This window comes from Bombina bombina, chromosome 4 (assembly GCF_027579735.1).
Source record: "Bombina bombina isolate aBomBom1 chromosome 4, aBomBom1.pri, whole genome shotgun sequence".
Classification (NCBI taxonomy): domain Eukaryota; kingdom Metazoa; phylum Chordata; class Amphibia; order Anura; family Bombinatoridae; genus Bombina; species Bombina bombina.
This window is the reverse complement of record NC_069502.1, coordinates 526,575,126-526,593,141: the sequence shown is the minus strand read 5'-3', so window position 1 is coordinate 526,593,141 and position 18,016 is coordinate 526,575,126. Positions and strand designations below refer to the sequence as shown.

The 18,016-nt window shown below is 33.5% G+C and overlaps 1 protein-coding gene across 4 annotated transcripts in view; it reads left to right on the top strand.

The window, feature by feature from the left end:
* COL12A1 (collagen type XII alpha 1 chain) overlaps positions 1-18,016 on the top strand; it is a 252,433-nt gene that overhangs the window by 84,860 nt on the left and 149,557 nt on the right. For 3 of the 4 annotated variants that reach the window (XM_053710444.1, XM_053710443.1, XM_053710445.1), the window contains exons 16-24: positions 876-1,068; positions 2,479-2,600; positions 6,018-6,167; positions 7,132-7,251; positions 7,339-7,503; positions 11,539-11,685; positions 12,133-12,272; positions 13,212-13,341; positions 17,365-17,510. In XM_053710444.1, coding sequence (XP_053566419.1) covers positions 876-1,068; positions 2,479-2,600; positions 6,018-6,167; positions 7,132-7,251; positions 7,339-7,503; positions 11,539-11,685; positions 12,133-12,272; positions 13,212-13,341; positions 17,365-17,510 — 1,313 coding nt within the window. The remainder of the gene's footprint in view (positions 1-875; positions 1,069-2,478; positions 2,601-6,017; positions 6,168-7,131; positions 7,252-7,338; positions 7,504-11,538; positions 11,686-12,132; positions 12,273-13,211; positions 13,342-17,364; positions 17,511-18,016) is intronic. The other variant, XM_053710446.1, reaches the window with a different exon arrangement.

Sequence of the window (18,016 nt, the reverse complement as noted above, 5' to 3'; positions counted from 1 at the left end):
TGATTGCCAGATGGTACAAACACCTTAGGCTTTCTGGGCAAGTGCTGTTTTTAAAATGCTGGTGCACGTTGCATACTTAAATACACCCTTGAAACAGCTATAGCTTTTATTAGAAGCATTTTTGCTAAAATATGTATATTACAAAAATGCTTCTATTCAAAACTGAAATGCATCTATGTGGATTCCAATTTTGGCTGGAATGTCCCTTTAACTAGGATTCTAGCTGTGACACTAAAGCAGCAAGATAAAATACAATTGCTTTAACATTTTCTTATCAAAATAGTTGTGACTTTAAAATAAACATATGTTAATGACATTAAAACATATATATTAGAGCTTTACATTCAATATGGCTAAATGCAGGGGCATTGTTTGTCCTAGGTAACTAGGCCTGCATTACTTAGGTTCGGCTGGACATTTTGAAGAGTTGTTCCATAGCATTATGCCTTCCCACTGCTATTTTCTCAACATTGTATTATAAATGAGGGGTATGACCCCTCCATGTATCCTTCACCTCTGGTTGTGAGACAAATATGAGCTAACATCTTTGGTTGTAGAACTATAAAGGGCAGTGTATTGTCCAGTGTCAACAAAAGGCAATCTAAAAATCTAAATACACTACCAGCTGGCTATATGCTTATTTAAAGCAAACGAGAAATGTTATTAATAAACTAGCTCATGCTTCAATATGATTTTTATTGTTTTTTTGTTCATGTAATGAGTATTTAACAGTAAAAACTAATTTTACCTTATATTAGGCAGTAAAAGGGAATGTATAAATTAAAATTGTATTAATAATGATACAGTACTTTTTAATCAAAATGTACTTCATAATCAAAATGTATCTCATGCTAAAAAAGAATATTTTTATTCAGCCTCACCTTTCAAGCCACCCAGAAATTTAAAAACCTCTGACCCTACTACATCAACATTCCGAGTCACCTGGGAATCAGCTCCTGGGCAAGTGAAGGGGTATAAAATAACCTTTTACCCATCTGGAGATGACTCGAAACTGGGGGAACTAGTAGTTGGCCCCTACGATAATACCGTGGTTTTGGAAGAGCTCAGGTAAGAGTCTTACATTTGTCATTTCTCTTTTTTTGTTTTGTTTTTTTTACCAACCATTTTACAATTTTAAAGCATAAAATAATAAAGAATTTCTTGTGGAACACCTTAAACATTATAAAGTGTGTTTCTAAAAATGGAACATGAGGTAGTTTTCTCTTGTGTACTTCTCAAAATGGTGTAACCTGCATCACCGTGTTACCATGACTTCAGAACAGACGTTTTTGTTTCTTTTACTTATTTTGAGAGCCGCTAGTAGGGATAGACAAATATTTAAGCTCATTCATTATGCTGGCCGTATGTGTTTGTTCAAAACTTATTTCAGATGTTTGATAAACAAACTGTGCAATAAAACATAACTTTCTTGTTAAAAAAAAATGAATATCCAGATGTTGATTCTAATTTGACTTCAGTGTAAGATGGTGGGAATCAATATTCATTTACAAAATTTAATTGTTACAATCTGAACAGTTGCTAAGCAGAACAATGTCTTCATCAGGAATTGATTTCCTTGATGGCTCAAATATAAAAAAAATGCAATCAGTAGAAATGGTGAGATCTAGAATGGAATCATATTGTTTGTGTTAAAGGGACACTGTGTTATACCTCAGTTTAGCTTTCAACTAAGAATACCAAGAGAACAAAGCAAAATGAATGATAAAAGTCAATTGGAATGTTGTTTAAAATTACATGCCCTATCTGAATCATGAAAGTTTATTTTTGACTAGACTGTCCCTTTAAAGAGAGATTAAATATAGATTTTTTCTTTTATGATTCAGATAGAGCGTGCAAATTTAAGGAACATTCCAATTTACTCCAATTATCATTTTTTCTTTGTTGTATTGGTATCGTTATTTAAAAAAGCAGAAATGTAAGCTTAGGAGCCGGCTCATTTTTTTGGGTAGCGTTTGCTGATTGGTGGTTACGTTTAGCCACAAATCAGCAAGCGCTACCCAGGTGCTGAAACAAAAATATGAAGGCTTCTAAGCTTACATTCTTGCTTTTTCAAATAAAGATACCAAGAGAACGAAGAAAAATTGATTATGGGAGTAAATTAGAAAGTTGCTTAAAATTGCCTGCTCTATCTGAATCATGAAAAACAAAAACCAAATTGGGTTTCATATCCCTTTAAAATAATAACAGAAGAAACATACCACTAGTGATATGATGTGATTTTTAAATTACTAGAATAACACACAACATGTTTCTATTCATTCTGGCATTCCTTAGTCCTTAGTGGTGTTGTAACATTAAAATAAATTAAGTTATAAGGTTTGCAAATTATTTAGAGCATCCAAAAATAAAAAGTAAGGGGAACCATTGTATACATTTGCTTTTGAGAGGAAATAAATGACAGACATGCCGTTACAATTTAAGCACGTTTATAACTCTCTAATATTTATTGCATTACAGGGCAGGCACATCTTACAAGGTAAATGTCTTTGGTGTATTTGACCAAGGAGAAAGTGTGCCGTTAGTTGGGGAAGAGATGACAACTATGAGAGATGATCCTGATGTCCAAATACCCTCTCCAGGTAACTTTTTCTCAAATGAACAAACAAAAGGAACATTTAACTTTGAAGCATGGACGATATTGCCTTTAAAACATGTATAGTAAACCTGTATAACGAGGAACATTTATAATGCCATATTAAATAAATATAGTCACCTTTTTGCCTCACTTAATTATTCCATATTAAAGGGACAGTGAACTGTAAAATAGTTTCCCCTTAATATGTTTCAAATGATGTAACAGTACTCACGACACTTCATAAATCATCTCTCTGAGTGGAGAATTTAAGAACATTGGGCCCTTAGAGAAAACAATGAAAAATTATTATCTCTCTGTCCCTCACTGGGAGCATGATTACTTCTAATCCTTCTTGTGTACAAAGCTTTTCTATAACAATTACTTAAGTATTGACATTTTCTGTATAGTTGGTAGACATGAGCATTCATGTATATAGTTAGTATGTGGAAGAAGGCGGCAGCTCGTGGCATTTGGCTCTTTTCGGAGCCGGATTTCTTCTTGTGAAAGTGCAATATACTATTTGCACAGATCTCAGTGTGTTGCATTTTCACAAGAAGAAATCTGGCAACAAAAAGAGCTGGATGCCGCAAATTTTCACATTATTCCGAATTCAAATACTAACTAAATACACAAATGCAATGTCTAATAGTTGGGGACACAACAGTCAAAAGCAGCTATTTCAAATGGCAAAATAAAAGTAAATGAGTTATTTATAAACAATTCAATACACTCCAGTAAGTAATATGGATAACTGTGAACACATTTAAAGAAATAATTACAGTACACTGTCCCTTTAATAAAGAATGTTATAGGATACAAAAGTTGTTTTGATTATTTGGGATGTTTTATTCAAAAGTGCAAAACATTTAGAAAAACCAGTAACATTTAGAGGACTTTAAGGAATGTGAATGTCAATATAATTTAGAGGACACTTTTAGGTATTTAAGATGCCTCCTGTTGTATTGCATGACATGTATTATAGTTAGGAGCATGCAGTACAGACCAAATGGAAAGTAGTAATAAGCAGAGACAAAATAAAATGTTATTTCTATTATTAGAGTATAATTTATATTAGTGTTATATATCTAATATATCTGCTAAATATGTATCACAATTGAACAATTTAAGGTCTAGTTAAACCATGCTATGTTGATTATGAAGATCTCTCAGTCATGATGCAGAACTGCTCTTTGATACCAAACTGATAAGTCATAAAAAACATATAAAATCATAAAGTATAATCTGTTGCCATAGCTACCAGTTTCAAGCAATATAAAACAAATTTCACTGTAGCTATGATCATTTTCTTGGAGTACTGTTTTTTTACACATTACTTTGATTCATTATCATTACTGGTCAATTTGGGTTGATAAATAATATGTCATCACTTATAATGCATTGAAGTTATTGAAACGATAGTTATAGTTTTCAGTTTTTATTTTCTTTAAACAGGACTACACGTGGGTTAGATCCACAGCTAAATTTAATTTGAAGTAATAGCAGCTTGAACGAGATCTGTATTACTATCAAATCCAGGTTCCAGAATCATCCAATTTCAGCCTCTTCTGTCCAGCAGCAGCAGTATATATTTTTTTGTAACCATGACTTGGGGTTAGTCAGGGTTCTTTCCCTAATTCATTTTTAAAGCAAAGTATAGTGGTGGGGCTAAGTGCAATAAATGGTTAATCAGTAGTATTCCATCCCTATATTTTGCATCACTCTTTAATCTAACTTTGTTTCCACCTTGTAAAGCAGGTTGCACCAACTGGAACTCTGGCACATAGAAGACTTTTAGTAATAGACTAGCTAGATAGATATGTTTAGCAGTCCCTAAATAGAAACCACTACAATTAAAGGGACATAAACCCCAGATTTTTCTATCATGATTCAGATAGAGCATTCCATTTAAAAAAATAAGTTTCAAGTGTTCTTCTATTAATAAATTTACTTTCTTCTCATTGTATCCTTTGTAGAAGAGAGTTCCTAGGCAGGTAATGTGCAAGTGTCTTGAGAATTATATTGCATCAGTTCTGCAAGAATGCTTTTGAGCGCTAGATAGTTTGTATAATGTTGAACATTGGTAAAAGCATTCTTGCAAAACTGCTGCCATATACTTCTAGTGCACACTCCTAAGCTTACCTACTTGCTTTTCAACAAAGGATACAAAAAGAACAAAGTGAGTCTAAAACTAGAAATAAATTGGAAGTTTTTTTTTTATTGTACACTCTATCTAAATTGTGAAAGAAAACAATTGAGTTTCATGTCCCTTTAAGAGTCCAAATTGACAAAAAAATATGCTGCAAATAATAAAAGAAAGACTTTAATGTATAAGAGCTCTTATTTCAACTAATTTGTCAGTGATTGAACAGCATACAAAAGAAGCATTTACTGGGCTTTTTGGAGGTGAACATTTAAAAAAAAAAAAAAAAAAAAAGACATGTTAACATTGGAGAAATTACCTATAACAGTAAATTTGTTTAAGGAGCTGCAGTGACTCCATTTTTGAACTCTCACAAAGAAGAAGAAACAAAATAAAAGACAGGTAGAAGTCATGAATCTATAAAGATTTTGTTGCGAGAAAGATATAGACAATAATTACAAACCATCTTTAATATCAGCTTCATCTGATGATGTTAAGCAGATTTGCTCAACATTTTTACATTCTCGTAAACACAGCTTAACAATTAATTTAAATAAGAACCTTCACAAACCATTTATTTACCGTAATTACCTATTAATTTGTGTTGTAATTGTAATATTTGCTATAGTAGTTATGTGTGTTTGATTTTATAGTTTACCACGTGTAACCTATTTGTATTCTGTTGATAAAGTTTAGGTCTACATTTTATGCTGAAGAAAAATTGATTTTTAAACCATAAATGCCAAAGAATACATTTGTCATTCCAACAGTATTGGATCAGTGTTATGAAGCATTTGTCAATCCACGGTGCCTTTCAAGTGATGAAATTAACATGTGTTTTCTTATTGGATGAATTCCAGAGGCTACCATGGGAACTAAAAGATGGAAGATCAATATTTTATGTCTGTTCTGTTTGTTTATACAGAGTTTTATGTTTGTAAATGTATTTTTTATTTATTTCATGGAATTGTTGCTGTATGTGGATTAATGTCTTCTAACGGCTCTGAATCTTTCTTTACATGTTTTCTGGTCCTTTCACTTCCTCCTTTAAAATGTTTGATCTTTTATCTGTTCTGTTTATCTAAGTGTATATTTACCCATACTTTAACAATGTGATAAAAAAATGGAAATATTTTTTGTTATGATGGGACAGTTATAGTATTTTCTGTGAATGGGCTAATAATAATGTGCTTTTTAATTATTTGGGCAAGCGCTTTCTATGCATGTTAGGACAGTACCATTAGATGCTTATAATATATTTCTGCATGATTAATGTAACAGGCTTCGAGTGCAAAACTAAAGCTGCTGCAGACATTGTGTTGCTGGTAGATGGCTCTTGGAGTATTGGCAGACCAAATTTCAGAACTATTAGAAGTTTCATATCCAAGATGGTTGAAGTCTTTGATATTGGACCGAACCGAGTACAGTTTGGTAAGTATGTTTGAACCATTTATTAGTAGATTTTCTCTTTTAGAAAATGATTTATATTACATTGTAATGCAAAATGACATGCCCTAATTTGTTAGCTATGTGTTTAACTGCTGTAAAGTGGTTTAAACCCATTAGGGGCTATTTATGTAGGTGTGGACAGACATGATCCGCTATAGTGAATCATGTATGCCACACATCGATAACTGCCAACAGCATACACTGTCAGCATTTATCATTGCACCAGCAGTTCACCAGGTGCAATATCCCCGCCCCCTGCAGATTCGTGGCCAATGGGCCGCTAGCAGGGGGTGTCAATCAACCCGATCGTATTCGATCAGGCTGATTTCTCAGAGGTGGCGGACAAGTTAAATAGCAGTGATCTTAGGACCGCTGCTTCTTAATTTCCGCTTCAGTCGGAACTGAAGCGGAGAGGGTCGGAAGCAGCACCCGCTGCTTCATAAATAGACCCCATAAAGTCTCAGGCCCTCAGCTCTTGAGCATAACACAGCTAATGATTGGTTGGGTTGTGCATATGTTGCTCATGGGGTGTGTCTGGTTAGTGAGCTACTAGACTTGGGGCTTCTGAGCAGGACTTTACCTGCGTGTTTAACTAATTTACGGCGGCTTTAAAGGAATTAGCGCATGTCATTTTTCCATTCAAATGTCACTTTGACCAAGAATATTTATGGAACTTTAAAAAAAATCTGTAAAAGGTATTGTATAGATAGAAGAAATTGAGACTTCCATTTTAGCACATATTAATTATGTGTCTATATCATTGTACTCGCCAGTTATTAACTTACAAATTATTAATATTAGAAAGCCACAGAATAGAGACATTTATTAAGCTATTTCTCCATGGTTAGCTTCAGTGTAGCCTTTTTCACATCAGTAAACTATTTATATCCATCTGTTTCAGTGCTATTATGTAGCATACAGAATGATATTTGTGTCTTTATTTCAGCTCTTTCTCAATACAGTGGAGACCCCAGGACTGAGTGGCAGCTAAAAGCCCACAGTACCAAGAAATCATTGATGGATGCTGTGGCAAACCTTCCATACAAGGGGGGCAACACTCTTACAGGTACATTTTACTGCGGCATTCCATCAAATGTTATAAAAATAAGTAAGTTATTATGGTCAGTAATAACATATTTGTATGTTTCTGTAGGCATGGCACTGAATTTCATCTTACAAAACAACTTGAAGGCAGAAGCTGGCATGAGAGCTAAATCACGAAAAATTGCTGTTCTAATTACTGACGGAAAATCACAAGATGATATTGTTGCACCATCAAAAAAGATCCGCGACCAGGGCATTGAGCTTTATGCAATTGGTAAGCGCCCTGCTTTAAATGAAAATATTTATTATAATTTATTGTTGCACAAACCCAGCAGTCTACCCTTTGTTCTTCTTAAAGAAGCAGCACAATCATTATGGGGGACCAGGTGACTTTCAATTTTTAATTTAAAGTGACACATTCATTCATATGAATTAACAGCATCTAAACATCTTAATTTTTTTTAAAGGGAGAATTAAAAACGTATTAAATAGAAACAAATACCACTGTATCAGTTGTGTATGTCATTCTGATGTTTACTGGTGCATAGACACTTCCTACTAATGTTGTAAGTTTTGCTTAAATTTGCATTTAAATAGCAAAAACCGACATAGTTAAAGGCTGCTCTTTGATATGGATTTAACTTATTTTTGAGTACGGTGTCCCTTTAAAAGGGAACACAGTGTATTTGCTTATATTGGTCTTCTGATCATATATCAGAAGACTTTTGTGAGTAGTCATATACCGCTGGTGGACTTTTCTCATTTATGCACCCTTTAAGCCTATTCTATTTAAATGTAAGGAATGGTTAAACTATTTCTAATGTGCAATTTTCTATAACACGGTTTTGCCTTAATATGTGAAAACTGCAACATATATAACATATTGACTTTAAAAGAATATAAAAGTACAATAAGAAAATTCTCCTATATGTTAGAGTATTTTGTTATAGTACTATTGGTTGGGAATAAATGTGTGTTTTACCCCTGCAGAAGGGTTAAACAAATAAAGTCAGCTCCAGAGCAGCAGTGCACTTTTTGGAGCTAGCTGGTGAGCCAATGTCAAGAGACGGATGTGTGTAGCTACCAATCACCAGCAAGCTTTCAGTAGTGAAGCATATGTACATATTGTACATATTCTTTTTCAGCAAAGGATACCAAAGACCAAAGTCTATATTGAAAATAGAAGATCATTTAACAATGTCTTAAAATGACATGCTCTTGTTTGAATCATGCAAGTTTAATTTTTATTTTTCTATCCTATTAAATAATCTTGCTATTGTTTGTATATAATTGTGCATATGTATGAATTGTTTTTGATGTCTGACAATATATACCGGTATGTATATATTATATATATATATATATATATATATATATATATATATATATATATATATATATATATATATATATATATATATATATATATATATATATATATATATATATATATATATATATATATATATAAATACAGTATATATATATATATATAAATACAGTATATATATATATATATATATATATACCTATTTATACAGTATATATATATACCTATACAGTATATATATATACCTATATATATATATAAATATATATATATCTTCATATTTAAAAGTTATCAAAGAAATGTTGAGCTTGGTTTCAGTCCTTGGGACTACACTTATTGTATGGCTTCACTGTACCAATGCATTATTACAACACCCAATACATTTGAATGCAGTTAACAGGAATATTTATGAAGTGAACAGGATGTAGAATAAGTAGCATTTGCATAATAGAAAATGACAAAAATGAAAGAAAATAACCCGTACAGTTAGAGAGGACAAATATACTAAAAGCATCCATTTAGTAAAGTAGGACAGATGTTAGAGAAAAGAACCCAGTAAATGCTGAAGCACAATTACCCATTCAGTAACTATGAATACTGATGAAATAATGTCCTGCATACAGAACAGATGAGAGATTAGATAAAATGACTGTACAGAAGAACAAAATACAGATGATTTAAAACACTCATACAGGAAAAGTATGGTCTATACAAAATATATTCACCAAAAGGCAGAGCACGATAGAGCTACCTATGTAGTTAAAGGAAAGTCATTCTGTGTTTATTTGCACTTTATATTACTACACCAGGCAACAATCTAGCCGCTGTGGTGGAAGTGGAAACACAAGGCACAATAAACATTTTGAGCTAGATTATCCTCCTGCCGGTACTTGAGTGCCAATGACGCTAGGCACGCCCTCCAGCCCGCGATCCCAGTTAGGAAACCGTGTTGGCTTCAGTACAGCCAAATGGCTAGGACGTTCCATGCCATCCTAACGGCATTACAGCCCAGTGCGGTTAGGACGGCATGGAACGTCCTAATGGTGTGAAGGGGTTAATAGTCGAATGCAAAAAATACAGACTATTGAGAACTAACGCTGCTCATGTTAAATCAATAGTACTTTTTCACTGTCATCTGAAGTTATTTTAAGTGGAAAATTTATCACGTTGCATTTGCTGCTTTTAAAGCTTTGATGTGCAACCATAGATTTAAGAAGCAGAAACTGTTTCTTTATCCTTTCCATCACCTCAGAGGTGATTGACGTGCAATTGACAAGAGAGCTCTTGTGCAATGTTTGCCACATGATGCCACACTGCAAGTGGGAGGACAGGTTTTCTTCTTGAGAATGTGTCCGCCTTTAATCTTAATACATTATTCCTTAATTAATGATAAGTATTTTTTGGAGTAAAAATATAAAAATAATGATAATCACATTTACATTTCTGACAAATCAAAAAAGGAAAATCATCTACTGTATGTGGTTTCCTTTATTTCAGAAACTTATATTTTCAAATTCTTTCATGTTCCTTCATACCATTTCCAGTCAACTTCATGTTTGCAAACTAACTTCTGTGTTAGCAGGTAATACTTTGCAGGCACAAGCTTACAACAAAGACTATACTGTATGAAGTAAAGGATATATATTTTTTCAAGTTTTCAAGTTGTATTGCTGGCAAAGAATAAATGCAATAGGAATATGTTTTAAATGGCCAGATTTCCTCCAAGCTCAAATCGTTTTCATTATAGCTGGCAGGTTGCCTAAATGATCCCAGAAGGCCACCAGACTTCTGCCCAACAATATGTTGCACATACTGTTATAATAATAAGGAGAATAGAATATTTACTTTTTTATTTTAATAGAGTTAGTGTATTTTATTTTAAGGTTTTTGGAACATCTTATTTAGTATATCATGCTTTAATAGATCTTAATAGTATCTTAGAAATATTGTGAATTTTGTGAGATTTAATTTAGATCACGACTATGCATCTCATATTTAAGCCGTACTTCAAATTTATTATTGCAAATGTATTATATTGTATGAACAGGAAGCATAAAGTCCATTTGTAAGTGAACAGGGAAAATAAAACTAGGAATAAACTAATTTGACGAGAATATAATACCATAGTATAATGCAAGGGTGACTAACCTATGGCACGAGTGCCTTTGGTGACACACATAACAGGTTTGCTGGCATTCTGCATCTGGGATCCCTCTGTTCTGCTTGGCTGTAATTGTAGTACTAAACAAATTATTTTTCTTATGAATTCATGGCATGCCATATATCAGCAGGTACCATTGACACTGAAATGTTTTGTTGTATTGCTGTGTTATGTAATATACTGTGCACAACTAGAAATGTGTGTGTCTAGATTTTCTTACACTGTGATAATATTACAAGTTAAAGCAAACATTAAAAGTTTTCCAATTAATTATAGTTAACAATAGTTGTAAAGTAGTGAATTACAACCCCCCCAGTGTATAACTGTAAAAATGCTGTAGCGAATCATGTCTTCTCAACCTCGCTAAGTGGCGACAGCATACGCTGTCGGCATTTAACATTACACAAGCATTTCTTGTAAAATGCTTGTGCAATGCTACTCCCTGCACACTCGGATCGGGATAATTGCAGTCCGCCACCTAAAAGGTGGCGGAGAAGTTAATGAGCAGCAGTCTTACGACCACTGCTTCTTAACTTCCGTTTCAGGCGGACCAGAAATAATGGGCATAGAAAGCAGCATCCGCTGCTTAATAAATCTACCCCAATGAGTCCACTTATGAATTTACCATTGGAAATCATATATATTTCCACTCTAACCTGCCAGTGCAACAGCATTCAGGTTCTTAAATACTCTTCAAGAATAATTCTCTTTTTTCTTCCTACCAAATGAACACTGTTTTTTTTTGTTTGCTTGTTTTTTAAATTTGAAACTATGATATTATGTTTAAAATGAATTTTCTTAATTCTTTATCTCTACAGGTGTCAAGAACGCTGATGAAAATGAACTTAAAGAAATTGCTACAGATCCAGATAGTACTTATGTATTTAATGTAGCTGACTTCTCCTTGCTATCTAATATTGTTACTCCTCTGACTGAAAATCTGTGTAACAGTGTCAAGGGTCCAGGTACAACATTTTTATTCTTCTTATTGTGGTAATTAATATCAAGATACTAAAATGCAAAAATAAAGTTAATTGTTAGTCATTTCTAAAGACACACCCTTTGTGTTGCTTTTTCTCTACCCTTGAGGCAGTGTACAGACAACGGCACACCTTAATTTCATAAGTCTTGGAACACACCAGTAAATTAAACTATCCCTACCCTAATGTACTAATTAAGTAATATTTGCTACCAGATATAATAATAATTCAAAAATGTAGGTTATGTCTGGGATAGTTATTTAGATTGGTTATTGAGTCTATGTTTATCAACATTAAACATTTCTGTATTAGATATCTGAATATTTTTGTTTTACATACTATAAAATTATAAAACTTAGAAGACTTCAGAAGACTATGAAAATACTCTATTTAAGATTTCTATCTTTTAATTCTCACTAACCTGTCATATAGGTGATCTGGATCCGCCAACTGACTTAGAGACATCGGAGCCCACTCATCGTTCATTTAGAGTGTCATGGGTCCCACCATCTTTAAGTGTAGATAGATTTCGGGTGGAATACTATCCTGTAGCAGGAGGCAGACCACAAGAAGTAAGTCATTTATATATATATATATATAGTGACAGATTTGTTGTAAGACAGACTGATCAAGCAGTTTTGTTTGTCTATTTTCTTTACTTAATTACATGTGATGTGTTAGTATGTGTGTTGTACCAAAGTAGAATATTTTTTGATCCACATCTAAATCCGTGAGGAAATGAGGATCAGTTATGTTTTGAAATATCCCTATACCAACAATAGAGGGATATTCTAATATAAAAAAAAATATAATGCCCTCGTTTTTCATTGCATGTTATTTTTGCATTGGTGTCTCTATGAGGTTGATCACAGTATTGTACTTGTTTTCAGCAGGTAATGATTTCTGAACCTTGTCCGATATTATCAGTGTCTTTTTGCAGTGATCACAATACTAAAATGCTTCTACTGGTGTTTTTGATTTCCTCTCAAAAACAACAAAAAATAATTTACTGCTTCGTTAACCTCCCAATTTTGTAATCCAAAAAACAAATGTGCAGGATTAAGATTTGGTCATTTGGGGGTTTATTACTTATTGCACAGGTTGAAAGGCCTGTATGTTGATTAATACTTTTTAATAGAGTGGAGTGAGGCTAATAGGTGATTCGTAAAAATTAAAATTAACCCGTCATTCCCAAAACCAATTAAGATATGTGTCTATGTCTCTTTCAGGGATTTGAACAGGGGCCTTATCCATTGGTTTATTATTATTTTTTTAACTTTAATTGACTAAGGAGCTTGTATCTGTTTAGTGACATTTCTTGTTAATATCATACAATATAACTGGGGAATGTCAATGTGTTTTTTCCCACATGTAAAGCCAGTGTTACATTCTCAAACTGTTTGAGGTACTATGTAATGATTTTAAACGTGTTGTTCTGGGTTTATCATGGGTTATGTTATGTGTTGAGAATTCACCTTTTCTCTGGCATTTAATTATCTTTCCTTTTACAGGTTATTGTCAGCAGGAATGAAAGGACTACAGTACTGACTGACCTGAAACCCGAAACTGAATATTTTGTTAAAGTTTATTCTGTAGTAGAGGGGGAAAGCAGTGAACCATTAGAAGGAAGAGAGACAACTCGTAAGTTCCTTTTAGTGCAATTTTTACTGATAAATGCTAATATCTTGAAACTTATAGTTAAAGGGACACAAGACACCTAAATCTATGATTATAAAGGAGTGTGTTTTAAACATTAAAAAAATATTGTAGTTCATAAATCTTCAAATCTTAATACAACTATTGGGACTGCGGGGTGGTGGAATTTGACAATGCTTTAATGATTAACATTTTCCACCACATATTTGTTAGTAAAGCTTTTTACAGCTATGCTACATCAATTTCAAGTGCTTCAACATTTATGTATCATGTCTGTTTAATGATTAACAATTTCTACCACATAATTGTTATTAAATGTTTAAATGTGATATTTATGTGTGTAATTTATATATACACACATACATACACTATATGAGCTTGCTGGGCATCCCATTTCAAAACTATGGACATTTAAATTGCCCCTAGCTGTGCAGCTACAACAGTTGCCACTCTTCCGGGAAAGCTTTCCACAAGATTTGGGAGTGTGCTTGGGGGAATATGTGCGCATTCAGTCAAAAGAGCATTTGTGACGTCTGGCACTAATGTTGGACAAGAAGATCTGGGTTGCAATCGGTGTCCAAATTCATCCCAACTGTTTTCAGTGGGGCTGAGGTCAGGGCTCAGTACAGGCCACTTAAGTTCCTCCACACCAAACTCATCAGACCATGTCTTTATTGACCCTGCTTTGTGCACAGGGGCACATTCATTCTGGAACAGGAAAGGACCTTTCCCATACTGTGGCCACAATGTTGGAAGCACTCAATTGTCTAAAATGTATCTGTGTCCTGTAGCATTAAGATGACCCTTCACTGAATCTAAGGGGCCCAGCCCAAAGTTTAAAAATCAGCGCCAGACGATTATCCCTCCTCCACCAAACTTTACAGTAGGCACTTTGCATTTCAGTAGGTAGCATTCTCCTGGCATCCACCACACCCAGATTTTTTAATCAGACTGGCAGACTGGCAGAGAACACATTTCCATTGCCCCAGAGTCCGGTGCCAGCGTGCTTTACTTTGCTTCACCCAATGCTTGGCATTGCGCATGTTAATGTGAGGCTTACATACAGCTGCTCAGTCATGAAAACCCATTTAATTTAACAGTATTTCTGATGATGTTGCTTCGAGAGGCAGTTTGGGAATCTTTAGTGAGTGATGCAACAGATAATAGGTGATTTTTACACATCTTATGCTTTAGCACTCGGCTGCCTGGCTTTGTGTGTTTGCATGGTCATAGTTGGGCAGTTGTTGCTTCATAGTTGGGCTGCTGTTGCTCCTAAACACTTCCACTTCACAATGATAACACTTATGGTTGCCCCTTTCCTGATCTGGTAGAGAAAAGCCACGGATAAAATCACTTGAGTACGACCCATTACTGTCAATGTTTGTCTAGGAAGATTTCATGGCTATGTCCAGGATTTTCTGAAACTTTTAGAATGTAAAGTTCTAAGGGGAAATCTGAACTCATATATACAATCCAATAACTGCCAGGGTGTCAAGATCGATTTAATTAATGAACACATATACAAACACATCCATACTCGCTGGACTGGCGATATAACAAACACATTTATTTAGAAGATGTGATAACTGTCCCTTGCATATATATAATGTAATTAATTACATGCAAAATAAGTATTTTTTTTTTAAAAAAAAGTAGTTTTCTGAGCAATGACTACCTGATTTCTTCAACTCCAGAGCAGACCATGGATATACATTTTAAAACTCTTAAACCATATTTACTTTGTCTTTGTTACTGTAAGCAATGAGAGGCCTGATATGATTAAGTTACTTCACTTATTAATGGAATCCTTTGTAGCATATAAATGGTCAGGCAAACTGTAGTATACTATGCAGTATGCACTTAAGTCTTTCTAAAAGAATGGAAAAATACAATTATATACTTCTCTGCCAATTCATATGTCTAAGAAATGTACATTGCAGTATTTATTTTACTTTGCTTAATTAAACAGTTTATGAGGGATGTAGTTTTGAGTTTAATGTTCCTTTAATGTTGCAACCTATTTTATATTGTTCCTATACATGTATGTGTCACAATGCATACTTACTCAGCCAATAGTGTGGATACTAATGTTTTACCACACATAATGAAATTATTTTTTTACAGCCCATATAAAATCTAATTACTTCTTGCATTGTAATTTGCAGTATCATCATCACTGAATTCCTGAGAACTTGGCTCACTTACAGACTATGTATTACCACATGTGGTTTTAATTTACTTGTGTTATAACCGGGTACAATTATGCTACAAGAACAAACAAAGCATCTGTTAAGTATAAATCAAAAATACATTTAGAAGAAAATATAACCTACGCCACTGACCTTACAAGCGCGATGTGTCACAATATTTAATGATCTATGGGGAAAAAAGAAACAGGCAAATATAATGATGTCATTGGTATAAATACCATCTACTATATCCCTAAAGCCAGTAAAAATTGCTTTTTTGTGATTAGGTTCACATTATGTAGCACAATAGCTGTGCGTTAGGAAAATAATTGGCGTATTTGTTGGCTGGAGAATAAAATCATGTCTGATCTCTGGTTATATTTTACTAATCATCACTTCATTTCTAAGAACTATACATATGCTAATTCCAACATCAGTTTTGGAGCATTATCAAACATGTGGGCCTTAAGTAGAGCTATACTATAGGAGAAAGCTGGGATATATATATATATATATATATATATATGTTTGAAAAGACCAAGCACATGAAGCTGCACATTATATGTTTATATTAAAGGGATATGAAACCCAATTTTTTTATTTCATGATTTGGATAGAGCATGCAATTTTAAGCAACTTTCTAATTTACTCTTTGTAATCAATTATCTTCGTTCTCTTGGTATCTTTATTTGAAAAAGCAGGAATGTAAGCTTAGGAGCCAGCCTATTTTTGGTTCAGCTCCTGGGTAGTGCTGGCTTGCTGATTGGTGACTACATTTAGTTGCTTAAAATTGCATGCCCTATCTGAATCATGAAAGAAAAAATTTAGGTTTCATATCCCTTTAAATTATGGCTTGACCTAAAGGGCAAATAATATGATCATTAATCATTTTCCAACACCATAATCTGTTATTGAATATCAATACTTCTTCATACAAATAAACCTAGGCCATTTTTCTAAAAAGTCCCTTATAAGGATTGTTAATCAAATATTTACCAGTTAATCTCCCTGTAATATTTTTAAATTAAAGGAACATAAAATACAAAAATAAAATGCCGTAACATATAAGATTTTATTATTTCACTATTACTACATTTAACTAAGTGTTTAACCTCTGTAAGGGATAGTAGGTCCTACCCCACTGCACTACTAAAACCTAGCTGAACACTTCTGGTGAGTCAATGACAAGAGGCATATGTGTTTAACCACCAATCAGAAGGGAAAAAAAATCAATTAGAGGAGCAGCTCCTTCCTCCAGAGTAGGCTTTCAGAGGTCACTGCCAAACCGTCTCTCAATCCACTATATAACAAGTCAGCAGTACTTTAAAGGGACCTTTATTTATTTATAACTGGGTCCTATACAAACAAATGTTTCAGAAGTGCCAGACCTTAATCAGGTCTTAATAAATAAAGATCTCTTTTGACTTTTTAAATTGATGCAGATTTGTTATATTATAGCCACCAATCACCTGCTAGCTATCAGCAGTGCACTGCTGCTTCTAAACCTACCTATATATTCTTTAAACAAAAGAAACTAAGAGAATGAAGTAAGTTTGTTAAATGTATGCTGTCGGCATTTATCGATGTGCGGCGGACATGATACGCTACTTTGTACCATGTCCGCTCGCACATTGTTAAATATGCCCCAAAGCATTAAAGATGCAGTAGTCTTAACATTACACGCTCTAACTAATTAGAGTATGTCATTTTTTTTTACTATAATGACCCTTTAATTGCTGATGCTTGCTATTGATTTAATGTAATTTAAGTGTTTAAATCAATATTCCAAAAAAAATAACACATATATTTAAATCAACAGTGCCCATTCCTTCAGTTAGAAATCTGAACACATATGATGTTCGAACTACAAGTATGAGAGCAAAATGGGAAGCCACAAGGGGAGCAACGGGATATTTATTGTTGTATGAACCTGTAAATGCTACTGTCTCCACAACAGAAAAAGAGGTGAGGAATATTAAAAATGTCAATATTATTATGGTCAATAGCATTTGATATTTTGTATTATCATTAAGAAAAATAATTGTATTTTTTTTTTATCATTTTACATTTATTAATACTTTGAAAAATATTTTTGTTTATTAAAAATGAATGATAGATTATGGGCTAGATTGCAAGGTGAGCATAAAATATTAGTGCTCTTGTGCTCTAATATTGCGCAAGTTAATCAATAGTGCTTTTTGCGCTCATATTACAAGTTGAACATATTTTTTTTATCTCTTGAGCAACAGTCTAGGGCACAGTAACATCTACATGTAAATGCGGGTATGCTAAATCCCTTACATAATAGATTTTTATGGGATGTGCTGAAAAATTCATGTCGGCTATCACTTCAGTGCTAAGCTGAAGGTGCACTAAACCTATAATCAAATAGTGGAGTTCACATAGTTATATACTATGGTGTTTAAAATCACTGTTAAATTATTGTGTTTAGTAATAAGCCATTATTTTAC